The sequence below is a fragment of the Pleuronectes platessa genome, chromosome 7, assembly GCF_947347685.1.
Source record: "Pleuronectes platessa chromosome 7, fPlePla1.1, whole genome shotgun sequence".
Classification (NCBI taxonomy): domain Eukaryota; kingdom Metazoa; phylum Chordata; class Actinopteri; order Pleuronectiformes; family Pleuronectidae; genus Pleuronectes; species Pleuronectes platessa.
The window spans coordinates 24,783,713-24,802,164 of NC_070632.1; the positions used below are offsets into that span (position 1 = coordinate 24,783,713).

General features: G+C 41.5%; 1 protein-coding gene across 3 annotated transcripts; it reads right to left on the reverse strand.

Annotated features, from left to right (window-relative positions):
• Nucleotides 1–198: 198 nt before the first annotated feature.
• LOC128444850 (peroxisomal succinyl-coenzyme A thioesterase) lies at nucleotides 199–18,135 on the reverse strand. Of its 3 annotated transcripts, XM_053427514.1 has the most exons (12): nucleotides 18,057–18,135; nucleotides 15,740–15,951; nucleotides 15,511–15,610; nucleotides 15,238–15,428; nucleotides 8,913–9,082; nucleotides 6,361–6,480; nucleotides 5,180–5,262; nucleotides 3,208–3,301; nucleotides 2,457–2,537; nucleotides 1,587–1,725; nucleotides 1,334–1,504; nucleotides 199–1,249 (listed from the first exon to the last, which is right to left on the reverse strand). In XM_053427514.1, exons 2-11 carry the CDS (start codon nucleotides 15,933–15,935, stop codon nucleotides 1,368–1,370), a joined length of 1,311 nt encoding a protein of 436 aa, XP_053283489.1. In that variant the 5' UTR covers nucleotides 15,936–15,951; nucleotides 18,057–18,135; the 3' UTR covers nucleotides 199–1,249; nucleotides 1,334–1,367. The 3 variants fall into 3 exon arrangements, with proteins under 3 accessions (XP_053283489.1, XP_053283488.1, XP_053283490.1); XM_053427513.1 differs by having other exon boundaries at nucleotides 199–1,504; XM_053427515.1 differs by lacking the exons at nucleotides 199–1,249; nucleotides 1,334–1,504; nucleotides 1,587–1,725; ... (3 more) ...; nucleotides 6,361–6,480; nucleotides 8,913–9,082 and adding an exon at nucleotides 11,332–12,309.
• Between the last annotated feature and the right edge of the window lie 317 nt (nucleotides 18,136–18,452).

Here is an 18,452-nt window from a genome sequence, read left to right on the forward strand (position 1 = left end):
ATTTGATTAACCAAAATGAAAGTCACATCTTTTTGCTCTTATTTTTTAAAAGAAAAATAAACTCCCACAAATTGTACAGCAATGATGACAAAAGAATAATAAAGCAAAGATGTGTTGGGGAGATGAGGGTTCTGGCAGGTGAAGAACAAATAGTTAGTGCAGGTTTAAAGGAATAAGTAAGATGCTGTTGAGACTTGCAGTGGTTATTTTATCATTTAATTAATGTAATTACTGTGCAGTATGTCAGTCAGATAACATTTAAAATAGGATGGATGACAGTTTCCTAAACGGATCTCTACAGCAAATGTATTCTGTAGTTATTTATCAACCAAAAGCTGTGACATTTCTTAAATGAAATTATCAGAAACTTCGGAAGCAGGAAAAACATACATTGGTAAATCATAACAGACAAATGAAGCTTTAAGCCCATTACTCCCCCGTGGCCAGCCATCTTGACAATGAGATCAGGATGTGTTCAGACATCGGACGAAACAAACTTTTTGGCGAGCAGCCAATGACTTTTACTTTCTCAGATGTTATGTGAAGATGGTAAAATTGCAGCTACCAGTGTTGTGGTGCATCTTTCACACGACATGGCGCTCATGTTATCAATGAACATACGTTTCACTTGATTATGTCTGAGTGTGCTATGCAAATCAACATGTGCTTTGGTTTTAACACATATGAATTAACAATGTGATGATGTGAACATTAAGTAAAGATATCTGACCTCTAGGTGAATGATTTTACGCATCAGGCTGCTGTCTGGCTGATGAGATAACTGCATGATTAACCCCTTATTAATGAATGAATTAATTTCCAATTATATTTAAAAAATATATTATTTGTGTTTTTGGCTGTCATACAGATGCTAAATTAAGTGGAATTTGTTATTTTCAATATAGCATATACAATAGATATAAATTTAGGTATGAGGCTAACCTTAATTTAACACATTTTCCAGTGTCTGGTATGTAGATTATTATATTGATGCTGCTTTTGATTGAATTGAATAACAACATATGTTTCTGTACAATCATTGCTGTCCCATCACCTCACCTCGGCGGCATTAAGACCGGAATGGGGTTTGAGGCGAATTTGCGACATTCGTCTACAAGGGGTAAAGCAGCTGTATCAGTATTCCTGACAATGTGCTTGATGAGTGTTTTTTCTAAAGGTTATTCATCTTTTGTACTGATGATTCAGTCAAGAAGGTTTCATGCCAATCTGCGCCATGAATGTGCTTCACCTGTGAGACATATAAAATTGTCTTAGGGTAACAATTAAAGGGATTTTAACATCCATAACGTAAGACTGAAATAATTTCTCTCACGTTGCAACTCCATTTCCTCTAGTTATCAACTTCATCAAAGGTGGGAAAAAGAGGTGAGAACAGGGTTTCTGCCAGCATACAGATTCTCCCTCAGAAAGAGCAGCATCTTCCTCCAGGCGTCTTCCTGAGCATGAGAGTGGGCCACCTTCTCTCCGCCCCACAAGTATGTTGCTGTAAAGACAAAAGGCAACTCTTAAAACCCCAGTTGATATCTTTTATCATCAACAGTTTGTCAGTCTGAAAGTGTACCCACACTTATGTGAGGCGGCTGACATAAAGTTGCTGGCTCTGGTGTGCGGCGTGAATGGAGGTTCAATAAGGTGACCAGTGTTCGGGTAAGACAGGACAGTCAGCAGGTGGCTGTTCCCTGCTCCCTCCATCATCTCCTTGATCTGGAAGTACAAATCTCATATTTGTAAGAGGGCTTCAGGATGCATTTGATTTTATTTATCAATGGGCAATCCTTAAATTTAATTGATAAATTAGCGGTTTCTTTTTTAGAAAATATTTTATTGACGTTTACAACATGGCATTGTTTGTGTACACCCTAACCCTTTCCTGCTAAATAGAAAAAGAATAATTATATAAATACAGACAAATAAAAAGGCAATAAAACATGATTAAATGATCTGATAGATGGTGATAAGTCCAAAACATATGGAGCAAGCCTGCAGGTGATTGTCCACAATGGTTGTCATATCACATGTGCCTGGAAATATATTTGTAAAACAGTAAGATCTTACATTGTATAAGGCTGTGCTTAGCACATATTTAGGAGGTATGGACTAGTCCCAGCACAGTCTCCCACTTCCTGTCTGACAGTTTCAACCACAAATCTGCTCCCCGGCCACTTAAAAACTGTTCATTCTGGAAATTGTTTTTGTAAGAGCTTTCTTATCTGAAAGTAGCGAAATAGGTTTGATTTTGGTATGTTAAATGTGTTAGCAACGCTGCTGCTTCAGGATCAGGACCGAAGCACAGGTTGGTTTGTACCGTGCTGGAATAGCGTCCATATGTATATCCCTGAAAATAGTTATCCACCTTCTTCCATCCTGCTTTCTAACCTGACTACAGTCCTTTAATCTCACATAATTTATTCACACAGGAAATGTAGTAAACTCACGTCCATCGCAGACTCGTAGGCTGGCCAGTTTTGATCATCCTCACCTACCACCAGCAACAGAGGACACTGGAGTCGTCCCACCTGCTCAGAGACAAACAGTAGCAAGTATTGAATTTGAGATTCCTTCACTTGTTGCTGCTTCACATCACCTGGTGAAACATTTAACTGAACAGTCCCTGGCTATAAACCACACACAGCTCCACAGCCGGGAGGCGGTGCACATGCAGCCCGGTCACAGCGTCACCAAGTCCGCGGCAGACACCAGGGAGCCATACACAGCTCCACTAAGTCCACTGACAGTGTTAATGTGGCTCTTCTTTACATGTTTGGGCTTTGACAATTTATCTTTTTACAGTCTTTAGCAATGCGGTCAGTAATTTACTGCTCCTCTGTGTCTCCATCATTCGTGCTGTGCGCTGCTCCGACTGCGTCAAACCAAACGGAGACGCTCCAGGCCACCTCCTCCAGCTCCATACTTTCACTAAATTAGTAAGTGTAGTAGATTATCTTGTAGTAGATTATCTTGTAATCTACTATTTCAATTTATCCAGAAGTACTTTGCTTTTCAGGGGTTGGTTGAAACAAATGACTCCATGAGGGAAAGACCATAAAGCAAACTTGTTAACTGCAACTGCAGCTGACTGCCACTGCCAATGAACATGTACTTTTTGTTTTATTATTTTTGACATGAAAAACACAATTACAAAACTCAACATCAAGGGAACCAGACATAGACACTGCTGGTACTCACATCTGCTTTGAATGAGGTGTCGGTGGTAATGGGCAGCAGCAGGTCTCGCACAATCGTCTCGTTCTCCTCACTGAAACGAGTCTTCCAAGCGTTTCTGATTGGACCCCAAAGAGAGATTTGTTTTTTAGATGTTTTAATGAAACAATTGAAAATTATATATTTAATGTTGGGGATTTTAATTGTACAAAGAACAGCAGGTCAGACAGGAGCCATGCAGAAACTCGCACCTCCGCCACTCGCCTGCTGCACCTAATGGAGGCTCAGGAGTTGTGTGGAGAGACAACACACTTGGACACATTCTATTGCCAGACGTGATTGTTTAACTGTTTTAAACATAATTTCCTCTATCAGCACTCTTGGCTTTTCTGATCACTCACTTGTCGCAGCTTCTCTTTTTATAAAACTTAAAACCTGGCAATGCTTATTGACATTTTAATAAGGTTCTGTTGAAGGAAAACAACTTGGAGAAATATCAGAACAGGTAATCCGATTTTTGATATTTGCAAGATGAAAAAAAACACTCACTATCATCTAGCATAGGTCACCTATATGTAGACCACAGTCTGGAAAGGACACAGAAGCCGTTTTATACAGACCCAGAGCTGTTATTATATTATTTAAATTGTGCACCTTTACTCACGATTACGGTAGTGTTAATTTAACCTGCGCATATTCTTTACGGTGGTAAGTCCTGGAAGCACCAGGTAGAGTTCATTCTATTACTGAACAATTGTTGGGAACAAAGAGGAAAGTTAAAGCTGCTCAGTTATATACATATTTGTTATTAAGATTGTTTATATGTGTTACGTAGTTATATACTAAGAAAAAAGAAGAACAGGGGTAATTCAGAACATTATTTTAAGATACCTTTTCAAAAGGTCTTTTATTTATTTATTTATTGAATTATTATTAATGAATTTACACAGTGTTTGTATTTTGTTGTTGGACAGCTAAATGTTGATTGCTTTATTCCTTTATCCTCACAATTTTTCTTTGGTCTGGAGCTTAATCACAGACAGAAGAGGATCGCTCCCAATTCATACTCCCCCCTTTGTCATAGAGGAGTATGAATGTAGCCTGCTGCTCTGACTTTGTATCCTCTGTCACACCAAAATGCAGATGAACTCACTTCACTGATTTCTTCAGCAGGTCTCTTAATGGTTGAGTGTGTGGAATTTAGTGACATCTAGTGGTGAAGTTGCATTTTGTAGCTGAATCCCCCTTACAAACATGAATGAGAACCTTTAGTTTGTCCAGTCTGGGCTACAGTAAAAAAACATGGTGGCCTCCGTCAGAGTTGCGTTCAATCACCGCTCCTGTAATCACTGTACACAAACGACTGCATTTAACATTGTGACTCTGTTAAAATCTTTAAATTTGATGAAGACACAACAGAAGTAGTTAAATCCTTCCTCAGCAAGCATACATCAGCCGTCCCGATTGCTCTTTCTCTCTGTCTCACTCAAACACAGAAACACACATTGAATGAGGTCTATGTTAGCTGTGAAACCAAAGCAGACAGACTTTAACACTGTATACCTCAGCATTTGTTTATTTATCGCATCATATAATCATCGCGATATTGAATTTGATTTAATAGATAAGGACACAATTGGTGGAGGTCTTCAGTAATCCAGTTATCGTTTTCCTTTTCCTAACAGTTTGGCTTTTCCTTTGGTAATTTAGGGGGATGAACTGGGTGCGATCGCCAGTTGCGTGGCTGGCTCAGTAACTTATCAAACTTTGGTTACCTTTGGCTGAGATCACCAACCCTTTTTAATTCTTGATCGCTTTTTGAATATGGTTAATACTTGGTAAGAAAATAAAAACTAGATGCAGTAGATGACTCTTCTAAGGCCTTGCCATTTTTCCGAATATGATGCCAGTCTCCTGATGGAGCATTGTTTGTTTGGGGAGGCTGTAATTGAGGAATTTTTGAACAGAAACCTTCAAGTCACAGACAACAACTTACTCCTTAAAATAATCCATAATGTGCTCCAAAGATCCAGCAACTGGCTGCACATGACTCCCACTGATACACACCGCACAACTGAGCTGGGAGACACACAGACACAATTCATATTATTTATACATGTATATAAATATGTGTTTGTAAATATTTACATAGCATCAGCTAAGAAAGAAAACGTTGGCAGAAGTCTTTTGAGAACAAGTTTCAATAAGTGACACTGAAGAGCCTAATCTTGCTATGCTAAAGATAGAGAAAAATATCTATTTCTGAGATCGCCCAATGTGGAGGTGAGGGGGCTGGAAGAGCACCTTCACCGGCACCACAGAGGATCAATCAGCACCAGTGAGAGCTGTTAATGATCGATCTGCACGCTTAAAAGGCAGCAACTGGGCTGCCTCACAGAGAACTGGGAAACACTCAGAGAACACTCGGACACTCAGAGACACTGAGCTGCAAAGCTAGTCCCTTTGGGTCAGTTTAGTTGTGTTTGTTCACGTGTTTGTTTTGGTTTTAATAAAAGTTGGAAAAAACCTGAATAGTTTGTCTCAGGCTGCTGTGACGAGGGCCCCGTGGCATGGTCAACTGCCACACCCAGTCTTCTAGATCTGTTCCAATATTTAATGGGACCGGTTAGCTCATCCTAGCTATAAAAGTTCATTATGGCTCAATCAAACTTCCACGGACATTTGTATCTACACTATTACGCTAACACCAAAAATCCAATCTTTTACCATTAGCCCAATGGGAAATGTTTGCTGGTCATACATGTTATGAGTGTTATAATGAGGCAAGTACATGTACTTTGCTACACTAACACACGACAGTTTCACAATGACCCAAAAGAATTTTTACACCATAGTCTTATTTATCTTGCCTTAGTTTGACAGTGATCTGAATGTTCTCATAATAACCTTAACATCTCTAAGTGATTTGCATCGTTGCTTCATTGTCAAGTGATGTGTAGAACTCTTTGCTCTCTCTCTCTCTCACACAAACAAATTGACTTGTCTGTCATAGTCGGGGATATTCTGAGGCTGCTGACAGTCAACCGTCAAGCATGTATTTTACCAGTTTTTTACCATCCTCCATCCTAGCATGCAAGCAGGCAGGCCGCGGAAAGTCTTGAGCAGTCTTCTGTCAAATATAAAATCTACTTCTGTGGGGAACAATACTTGTCTTACCTTAAAAACTTCAGAATAAATAGCCATTTTGAAGGTGATAGCACAGCCTAAGGAAAGTCCCACCATGGCGATCCTGCTGCCAAGGACCTGAGGATGCTGCTGCAGGACATTGTAGGCCGCCTGCAGCAGTAAAGCACAGTTGTAAAATTAGCATGGGTTCTTATAACTCATAGCACATATTCATAACACAGAATTTAGGAGGGCGGATGAACAAATTAAAATCGAAAAAGTTCGACTGATGAAGCCAGGCAGTTAACATAGTTAACAGTTAGGACTTTATGCAATACTTTACGCACTGACATTAAGCAATCATTCTCAGATTTTAATGATCAGAATAAAAGCACCATGCAAAATTTTTTGTCATTCTGACCTATTCAGTACTATCATAATGAAAGGAAAGGTGGCACCCTAAGTTAACAGGGCACTAATATGGGAGGAACCTAGGATTGAAAAATTGGACCTCTTATAAGAATAATTCTTATTTCAGAAAATAATGTAGCTGACCTGCATAAAATTATGAAATCTGTGTGCATTTGAGCAAACATTCACATGGATAGCAAATTAGCATGTTGATGAGTGTGATCTTATTGTTCAATATGAATTATTTTCTGAATGCTGTTAAAGGGGACCTATTATGCTTTTTCAGTCTTCTCTGTCCTCTAGTGCAGGGGGTCCGCGGAGGTACTGCAGGGGGGTCGTGAAATGTTTGGTTGATTCGATTTTCTTTTTTTTAGTATATGATTTTTAATTTTTTTTTCAACATATTGTGAGGCTGATATGACCCTCTGCCTGACAACCTCCATCCGTCCAAGATTAGATAAGTTGTGTGCTACCCATCAGGGTCCGACATCTCACTAATGTGGGAGTATGTGTGCCATCCACAGATGGCTTGAGGATTCACTGTCTCTTCTGCATGTATGTTTAAAATAAAAACATGAATCTGTGAATTACTTTAATGGCTCAGAGTTGTATGCAAGATGTATGTTTATAAAGGGCAGTGGCATGGCCACCTTGCACATGTTTAAATTAAAAACATGAATATATGAACCTGTGTAATATTTTAATAGCCCAAGAACAGGTTAGCTATGTTAGCTATGTTTATACATGCCACTAGTCCTGGTTTAATATAAAACACAATTTTATACAAGTACACATATGCTCCATCTCTCTACCAGTTTGGGGGTCCTTGGCCTGAAAAACCGTGAAGACCCCTGCTCTAGTGGGTTAGGTTTTTTTGTGAATGTATACAGAGTGCATGGTTCACCGCTTTGAGGGTAATGAATAGAATGAAGAAACGAATGCGTACATTGAACATTGGAGCCTTTAAACCTTTTCAAATAATGCCCCAAAACAGTTTTCAGAATCTGCACTGCTTTCCCTTCCTTAGCTGCTTTGCCAGAAATTCCTTGAGGCCAACCAAAAGTCCTTCTCCATGGCCTCCCTGAACTCCTCCCAATCATCCCACACCCAAGCCGCTGCTTCTGTGGTCTTGGCTGATACAGGAGGGCCTTCCCCGCTGATGTCCACTAGCAGGTTATTGGGTAGCCACCTTGACAACACCAATAATCTGGATGGAGGGCCTGAGCATGCCCACTATGATACCTCCTTTGGGATGCATAAACAAGTCTTCCGGAGGTGGGAGTTGAAGTCCCGACTGACAGTGGCCTTTGTCAGATGTTGCTGATGCACCGTAACAACACCCCTATGCCAATGGAGGGGTGGGTGAAGTGTTTGAACGGACATCAATGGACATTTAGGTTTTAAAACATGGTGTAATTGGAAGATAAGTCCATAATATCTTCAGTTGTATTGGATTCGGCTGCTACACGGTTTACCCCTGAAACTCCAGGAGTGTTTTGTTTCTTCATACACTTCACCCACCCCTCCGTCGGCATAGGGGTGAGTAGATAATGAGTGAATTTTCATTTTTGGGTGATCTATTCCTTTAAGTTTTCCAGGTGTGTCTTGCAGCCTTCCCTGTGATCTGATACAATTCACCACCAGTTGGTGATTTCTTAATTCCTTTGCTCCTCTCTTCACCCGAGTGATCACACAGCCTCAGATCTCATGATACGACCACAAATTCGATCACAGAACGTTGGCCTAAGGTGTTCTAATCACCTTACGAGGCGAACAAAGAAGTCCAAAGACGTAGAACAGGAGTGCCCTATAAGTCAATCGCGATCAACTGGTCGATCGCAAAGGTAGTGTGGGTAGATCGCAATACGCATGCACGATTGGACATGACGCAGTCACGTGGACGCTCCGGCGCTCTCAGAGCTAATTTACGAACACGCCCATCAACGTACCCGCCGTTAAAACCACACTTACAAGTGTCGTCAGAATAAGGTAAGTACCCTACTGCAGTGGTTCCCAAAATGCAGTAGTCCCCTTCAGACATTTTCGCCGCACATACCAAGTGTGAAGCTGATGAGATGAATGATTCACAAGATTTGTGTTCAACATACAGAGACAGACAGAGAGAATGACCGAGACATTTGTGCAATTAGTGGGTAAATGGTATTTTTGGACACGCAGACACTCAGGTTTACCTCAAAGTACTTGTTGTCCACGAAATTCCCAGTTTCAATGGTGACTTTATTTGTCAGGTAGTCAAGAGCAAGGGAGGCAAAGCCATGGCAGGCCAACAGCGCTGAGCGGTACTCCACCAACTTCCCTCCACCCCCCCACAGGTCCAAGATACCAGGGAAAGGTCCAGGTCCTTCAGATGATTCAAAACACCCAAAAGAGTCAATTCACATTAAAATTACTTTATAGATTTCTGAGGTTCTTACTTCTCTGGCCTAAATTGGATGTATGTATTTTTAGGGCTTTTGATTTCATTAAAGCAATAGTATCAGCAAGTAAGACACTACTTATTGAAGCTGAACTTTGATGCTCCCCGTAAGGCATTGGACAAACATTTGGTTTGTCTGCATCTTTCAGTATGAATGGTTAAACATTATGTCAGTTCTGCCATCTGTCACAACTACAAATATCCTGCAAACATTAACAAACCATATAAGACATTAACAAAGACCTATATACCAACCCACTGTCCTACCCTTTACTGGCTATACTAGCCCAATGCACAGACTTTACCACTATATATTCTTATGTATTTATATATTTTTTTTGTTGTTGTTTTTATATATATATTTTATTGTACTATCCACTCCAGCAGCACAAGAACACTTTCCCCTGGACACTGACACATTCACATCATTGCATTCCATTCCTGTATATAAATATAAATATGTTCTCCGTATGTGATTTATGTATGTATGTCAGTGAGGTGTTTAAGTGTATAAGCTACTGGATGATCTAAATTTCCCACGGGATTAACGAAGTATCCATCTATCTATCTATCTATCTATCTATATTTACGGATGCAAAATATTGTCTACAAAATCAGAGATGATTTAATTTATGTCAATATAAGACATATCTACACCAACCACACATCACAACACCTTATTTCAGCAGGAGCGCACAATGTAATATCGATGTTAGGCAGTGGATACAACCATAAAAAGGCTTTTGGGACTTAGTGAGGGTTTGCTTTAATGGTAGGAGTGGTGTGGGAATTTCCGGACCCTATTTAGTGGACATCCTTCGGAATTTATCTCTGAAAACAGTGAAGGTCTGTTCTTTTTTGCACTGGGGTCCGCGATGAAAAACATTCTGTTTAACCTGAAAAAAAACCTAACTTGAATTTGTCTGAACCATGCATCCGGATAACAGCAGGTCCATAATGCTCATCCCTAGGTCTCTTCCTCTTCTCCTTCAATAAAGGTACCCTTACGCCGGTTTCACACCACCGGACTCGGAAGCGACGCCGAAGCGAAGCGTAAGCGCTAATCCCTAGCGCGCTGGCGCTTGGCTGTTCACATCGGCTGTTCACACATTTCCCCACGCCGGTCATCCTGCCGATTCTGCTCCGTGATCACACATACAGCTGATATTTGTCTTGGGTAAGTAATAACTTTGTACTTTACTTTACTTTTTACGTTAAACGTTGTATCTCTTCACTGATACACTGCACTGTAGCCTGTTTATGTCCACTTCTTTATAGCAAAGATATTACAACCGTAGTAATGTGTTTGTTTTCTTTCCTAGTGCGATTTGTAGAAAGGAGGAGAGCCCTTGCTCTTTTTCTCGTGCCCCGAAGAATCCGATGGCAGAGAAGAATGTGGGTTCACACCGGACGCTTCAGCGCAGCGCCAAGCCTTAAATAACAGCTGGCTCCCATCCACTCCCATGTTAAAACTTTGTGCCGGTCACACCGGAGGCTGAAGCACCGCAAGGCAGCCTTGGCGCAGCGTGGTGCTTCAGCCTCCGGTGTGACTGGCACAAAGCCGTGCAGCGATCTACTGGATCAACGGGTGATATTATTAGCGCTGGCCGGCGGTTCAGCGTCGCTTCAGTGTCCGTTGTGAACAGCCAAGCGCCGGGGCGATAGGGATTAGCGCGATGCTTTGGCGTCGCCTCCACGTTCTGTGTTCCTCTTTCAAAATGAATGCGCTGTCGATGTCTTCTAAAACAGACTCAATGGCAGCATCTACACATCTCAGCTCGCCAGCGGCAGGCAAGTTTGTTGAAAAGGAATTCAACCCAAGGGCACTTTGACGACGTGAATGATTACGTTACCGTTGATCATCTGTCAATCATCGTATAAAGCCCGCCCTGACAATCTGATTGGCCCGGTCGGGCATAATTTTTTCCCAACGGAGCGACTCCAGACCGAACCGCCCGACCTAAAATGTTTTGGCCGGGGCTAAGTTCGTCTGGCATCCAGGCTAGTCTTTCATCATCTTGTTGCTGAATTGCTCCTCGTCAGAGATCGCCATATCATGTACTTCCGAATGGAAGCTGAGAAGATGGATCCTCTTCTTTCCTTGGTAGGACCAGATGTTACGAGGCAATCATCAAATTATCGAGAAGCCATCGAAACAAAACAACGGCTTGCTGTAACACTGAGGTAACTTTTATTACTTATTCTAAAAAACACAAAATCAGGACACTGTTATTACCATAGTGAAGCAAACTTAAAATATGAATTAAATACAAAGCTGTAATAACAAAATAAATACACAGAAATATAAAATAGGCAGCATTACAGTTATATAAACATATATTGGTGACCTTTTACTCTGTTTTATTATCCGTCAAAATGAGAGAAGGGTGTTGGAGAAGAGGGGTCGAGCATGGACCTGGGCCTTTTCACACCTTCAAGCTGTTGTTGTGGCATTGGGGGATGGGCTTGTCCTTGCTGGGGTTGGTGTATTGTTTGGGGTTGTGAATGAGCTTGGTATGTTGTCGGGGGTGGAGTGTGAACTTGTTGGTTGTGTGGAAAAGACGGATAGGCCTTAAAAGCGGAAGTTTGTGGCTGGCTAGTGTGTTGCTGAAAATACTGGGTTGCTGATGAATATGTACACAGCTGATTTTGGGTGCGTTGATCTTCTTTTTCAGCTAAGTCTGTGAGGTACTGGAGTATGTGTATTTGAGCCCGTGCCTGGGTACTAACAGACAGTCGTTTTAGCTTTGGGACCAGGCTGAGGGCGAAAAAGTACATTTCCTCGCCATCAGTTGGTACATGGGTTGGTAGAGGGACATAATCTGCAGTCAATATGTCTAGAAGCTGCTGCTCAGTAGACACGGCAGATGAAGATCCCCGCCTTTTCTCCCTTCTGCTAGGCTGACTGGGGTTAGTGGCTGACCCTGATGTCAAGGCTTGCACTCGGGGGTGATGTGGGATGGAAGCCGTCCTCTGCTCAACCTCTGTGATGTACAGAGAGGAGGGTCGGGATATGACTGTGTGAGTGGCCGGCCTTGAAGGCAGTGTTGATGGGCCTGCCTCCTCCTCATCTTCCTCAAAAGCTGTCCCACCGGCATAAGCAATTACGTAGGCGTCCCGCAATTGCTTCCACCTCCTCTTGCAATCTTCCACTGTAACAGAGTCATTAACACAGCGTATAATTAGCAATTTTTTTCCTTATTTCCACAGATTCCTTGCCACAGGAGAAACCTTTGCCAGCCTGACATTCCAGTATTGACTGGGAAGGAGCACTGTATCCCAGTTGGTACACATGACTTGCAGGGCTATAGACAGGCGGATGATGGCAACAAAGATCCCCACGCCAACAGAGCAGACGTGGAGAGAGACAGCATCAACTTTCTGGAGCAAGTGGAACTGCCTAGGGTTAGGGTTAGAAGGGAAGCATGTCAAAATAACAGCACCACACAAGTCTGGCAGTTTTTTTTTAACTACAAAAAGACATTATCTATAGCCTTGTTAGCGCTTGTAGATACTGACTACAGATTCATTACTGTCCATGTGGGGGATTATGGCAAATCTAGTGATGAAGGTGTATACTCAGATTCTGATCTAGGGAAGGGCATGGAAGCGAAAACCCTGGAGGTTCCTGCCGACTGTCCTCTGCCAGGCTCTGACCAACAAACTTTGGTTCTGTTTACCATGGTGGGAGATGATGCTTTCCCACTGAAAAAGTATTTGATGAGGCCATTTCCAGGAAAGCACCTTCCAAGATGGAGGATACTTTTCAATTAACGACTGTCCAGGGCCAGAATGGTTGTAGAGTGCGCCTTCGGGATTTTGGCAGCGAGATGGAGGGTGCTGTACACCAGGATTAACATGAAGCCAGAGAATGTTGACTCTGTTATAATGGCTGTGTGTATTTTACACAATTACCTCCTGGACCCATCAGAAAACCAAAGAGGGTTGGATGAGGCTGATGAACAAGGGGAGCACCTGCAGGATGCGAGGAACATTGGGGGAAATAGAGGAAGCAGAGAAGCGTATGATGTCAGAGAGAAGCTCTGTGCATTCTTCAACTCCCCTGAATGAAGAGTGCCCTGGCAGGACCGCATGGTGTAATCTGACAATCCATTTGAAGCTTCAATGGACTGAAAGACCTGAGTCGTTGTATGTGGAAGCCTTCTGTATAAATCCTTTTTTTATTAAACAAAAATCTTTGAAAATGGAACTTTCATTTGGCACTGTTTCCTCTTTGTTGATTGTCTGCTCTCAATAAAGTAGACTTTCAATTAAAGTTTTTGAAAAACCTCAAATTGTTATTATCTATTTTGCAATAATTACCCAACAGACCTTTCATTAAGGAGGAGGTAAATAATAATATTTGCTGCTAGAACTGTACTGCCCAGGAGTAGGATTGTTTATGCTATTAAATAAATGCCAATGTTTTACTTGCACTAGCACAGTAACTACAAGCAAACATAAATCCTATAGTAGTATGATGCGATTCCATAACATGCTTTATGTGAGTGCTCATGTTGATTTTGATGCCTACTCCAAAACTATAACTGCCGACATCACATCACAAATCTGGAACAGTGTTATTTGATTACCCAAATCATCAAAATACATATATATATATATATTTATTTATTGTCTTGTACTGACATATTCAGACATTTAAATAACCTGATAGACAGATTATGTGGTTAATATGAAGACTATGAATAAACATTGCACAGAAGTATTACTTTAAGTGAATGACTTCATATTTCTAAAGAAAGTAGTTTCACTTATGGCTTCATATGTTATAAGATCACATACTTTTGCTGTTATCAGCCTACAGTAAAAACGGCAATTAATCTTTTTTTCTAGAGTTGGAAAGTGAGTTTTTAGGTGACTACATTTTTCCTTACAAAGTGGTAATGGCAGTGGGGGAGGGAGAAAAGAGGGGGCTCTATGGGCCCTGTAGTCTTCTCTTAACGCTGTAAATTTGATAACACAGGGTTGATACTGAGGCCGTATTTTTAACAAATATACCACCAGCTATGTGTCATTTGTTTGGTATAATTTTGGAAAAATGGAAAACCCAGTAGTATAAAAGCAGATACTTACTTGTTTCTCCAACAGTAGCTGCAACAGCGTCAACATTTGTCCTTTTTAGTGTTGTCTTTATACAAAATGTTCCGAGGATCATACAGCTCACTGTACTTCTCAACCTCAATTATTAATTTAATGTCATCCATGTTGACGAACTTCTCCGCTGTTTGCTCCGTTCAATGTCGGGTGTCGAGGGTGAATGACGTATTCTCCACTCAAGCCTATGTGAAGAATACGTAGGCGCCCCCCCCCCTCTCTATCTCTCTTTTTACCTATATGACATGTGTGGTTGTAGTGGATTGGCAGAGGGGGAGATTTAATAATGTGATTGGTAAAAGTGGTAAAATTAAAACTCCAGGACAACAGAAGGTGAATACAAACTATTGGGATGCATATTTGATAATTTATATCATATAAATATATTTCATCAATATCATTTAAAATAATTTTTCGGTGTGTTTCCTGTTGCAATACGTTCGCGTCAAGCGAAAAAAATAGACTCGACGCCGAAACGATCGCTTCACGCCGCTAGGCAGCCTTGGCATGGCGCGGCGCTTCAGCGTCCGCTGTGAACAGCACAAAGGTTTAACATGGGCGTGGATGGGAGCCAGCTGTTTTTTAAGGCTTGGCGCTGCGCTTCGGCGTCGCTGCGGAGTCGCTTCCGCGTCCGGTGTGAACCCGGCGTTATGCTGAGGACTTCCGCTGACACTCAGGTAGAGGCAAACATCCTAGTAAAACTGAACTCACATTACTTAAGGGGAAAGTAGGACCTGTCTATTGCCATTGAAAGCTGTGGTGGTGTCAAATCAGACAGTGCACGATTGAGTGGTGACCCTGTATGATGAACTGTAATTCTCCTCGATCATCACTGCAGCTGCCAGCTCCTTTAGCTGAATCTCCTCTTCTCCTTTCATTACACTGGTTCCCTACTGCATCATGTGATGCTAGTCTTAGCTACATAGACACCTCCCTCACACCACCAGACTCTAATCTTATCTTACCTGGGGGCAGAAAAAGAGTTGCAGATAGTCCATCCTCTGTAATTGGGATCCTGCGGATGCCAGGCGCCATGTGCCAGCGCTCCACCAACACAGACGCCAGCGACACTAGATCCACAAACCCCTCAGTCTGGTGACCCTGGTACACTGAGATTGTGACCTCCATGGGTGTCTGGACGTTCAACTTCCTCATCCTGAAACATGATGGGAGAGTCATTGATACCAATAACTGATTGTGATTGGCATTATGTAAGTAGTTCTGGCCTGGTTGCGTACCTGAGTCCAGGTTTGCTGCCTGGAACTGGTATGAGGCTCCACAGTAGACCCATTGGTTCAACCCCTGAATATGTCCCACCCAGACTGAGATCCTCTGAAACTGGAAGTAAAGAGTTAGAAAAAAACTATAATTTTCATGTTTGCAATTCCAGCATTTTATTAAATGTTTCATCAGACACTTTAACATAATTTTCATTAATTTTCCATGTCTATGTCTTGAAGCATGTACCGTTTACAGTCCCAGTGGCATCAGAAGTGTAGTGACCAAACGCCTCCCATTTGATTCTATCTTCACACTGGTGGAAAGCGTGGACAGTCAGCTTGAAACCAGGTGGGGCATTCTGGATGAGGACGATGAACTTCTCATCCATTTGTCCTCTGGACGGCTGGACAGACAGACTCACGCAACATTGTTTCCTGTCCATCGTGAGACTGAGCAGACTGATAAAATAATCACAGATAAATGGGTCAAAACATGAGTAAAGTATAACTATATTTGCCTGTTCTCCAAAGTCAAAGTTAAGTCAAGTCAACATTTTATATAACTCAGTACAAAAAGCAGTTGAGCAAATGCAGAAACAGGTATCAAATTCAATCAAACTATGAACATGAAAACAATAAAAGAATTACAGCACATTAAAGATAAAGTCAACGTGGTATGTTCCGACTAAAAATAATAATAGTAAAATAATAGAGTATTTCACCAGGGAATTGATCACTGATGCAATTGCGAGGTCCCAGCTCGAAAACTCTGTCTGTGTGTGTGTGTTTGTGACAAGTTAAAGGTTCAGTGTGCAGAATTTAGTGACATCTAGTGGTGAAGTTGTATGTTGCAGGTGAATGCACCTCACTTCACCCTCCCCTTCTAAACATGAAAGAGAACTAGTGGTAGCCTTCAGTTGTTATAACAACTCCAAACTGTTTGGTTTGTCCAGTTTGAATGACTTTTAAAAAAAAAAGGTGGCTTCTATAGAGGGGACCTGCTCCCAGTGTAAATGTAAGGTATTTAATTATAAAGGGCCCATTCAAACATGAAAAATATTTGTAGAATTTAAATCATCACGCACTATTGTGCCGATAGATCCCTTTCACCTAAATTGTATACACTGGTCCTTCTTAAACACTGGTCCTTTAAGTTGTTAACATAAGTTATTCTATTCATGCGGGTGTGTATGTGTCAAGTGGTTTCTGTGTGGGTGTCATGTTTAGTTAGTGACATGATTTAATAAGAGTGTGGGTGCATGGTTATGGTCCATTATTACATTGACATTGGTATTCATTATCCACTTCTGTTCATGTGTTAAACTTGAAAACAACCTAATACATCTTAATTTTGGGTGTTGGTCATCGAGAAACAACAACAAAAACAGCAACAGCTCTCCTTCCTCAGCAGTGTGCAGAGGCAGACTTAACCATTAGGCAAAGGTCAGCTATTGCTTTGGGTACCGAACTACCAGGGGCCCCATAAAAAACCTAATAAACTTGTGGTTAAAATAATTATTTGTACTTTTTGTTAATTAATCATTTCATTTTTAAAATCTATATGCCAAAACGGCACCAGAATGCCTACAATTTTGAGTCACTAGTGTCGCAGCAACCCCCCTCACATCCCACTACAATGGACTATTCCGTGATTCAGGGCATAAACACAGACTGACAAGAGGCATTGAGCCAGTTCACACTTAAAAAGACTAGTTCAAAGTTCAGTTCATACAGATGATAATGAACTAGCGAAAGTCAGGAAAATTGAATTTTTTTGTAATTATTTCTTTAACTCCATAATTGATCTCCTAATGTCTTGTGTGTTATCTTCTCACTTAATTAAAACAAGATATAAGACAGACGCCCATCATCAACATCAATCAGATATCCTGCTGAAAACCAAGGTAATAGATGACAGATCTTCCATGTGAATGGACAATATGGTTCTTATTTTACAGAGATCATACTGTTTATGAAAATAAGTGAGTGCATTTGTTAAACTATTAACATGTTTTGTTGAGTGCGGTAGAAGTTACAAGCAGGACTTTCTTAGATAAATAAGGATTTAAAAAGGTGTCCCCTTGGGCCCCCAAATTACTAAATCCGCCACTGGCTATGTGCTGCGGGTCAGTAGAGTCATATGAACGGATTCTAATGGGGCCAAGCAGCGTATAGGCTTCATGTATAAAGTCTGAATCTCTGCACACATCTGAGTGTCTGAGCTCAAAGTCCTCAGAATCAGTCACATGCATAAACTGCTACTGTGTCAACACAGTGACAAAACACTGTCGAGCTGTTCTACTGCAACAGACTGGTCCCCACTTCCTTCAGTGGCGGTGTTTCCACGAACTGTTCAAACACCGCCCAGACGTCCACAGACCAGTGCTCTCAGAAGCTGTGGTTGTTGACTGTGGCTCCTCTGTGATTCGCTTTCCCGTGGTCAGACCAGCCGCCCCGATATTAATGGTTAATACGCTAGAACAGCGCAGACGAAGCTCAGCGACCTTATTCTGAGCTTCTTCTTAGTTCCCCATGAGAAGACGACAGTTGCAGTGAACTCTTACCTGAACCACAGCGATCCTCAAACTGCGGAGGACTTTAGGATGATAGCGTGAGGTAACACGCACAACAACATCCGGTTTTCAAAATAAGGTGTAATATTAACAATAACTTTATAATAATAATTATTTGTATTGAAACCCAACAGTTCCCATAATGAGCAGCACTTTGGCGACTGGAGAGAAAAAACCTCCCTCATTAACTGAAAGAAACCTCTAACAGAACAAGACTCAGTGTGTGGGTCACCCCGGTTGAATTGACTTGAATTGAGCGAAGCGTGAAAGCTGCGCCACGGTTCTACTACGTGTCGCGGTTGTCTGTTGTTCACACAGGCAACGTTTCTGCTGTGTGTCTGTAGAAGAGCTGCAAAGTTAGCTTTCTGGTATGATCAATGTGTTTCA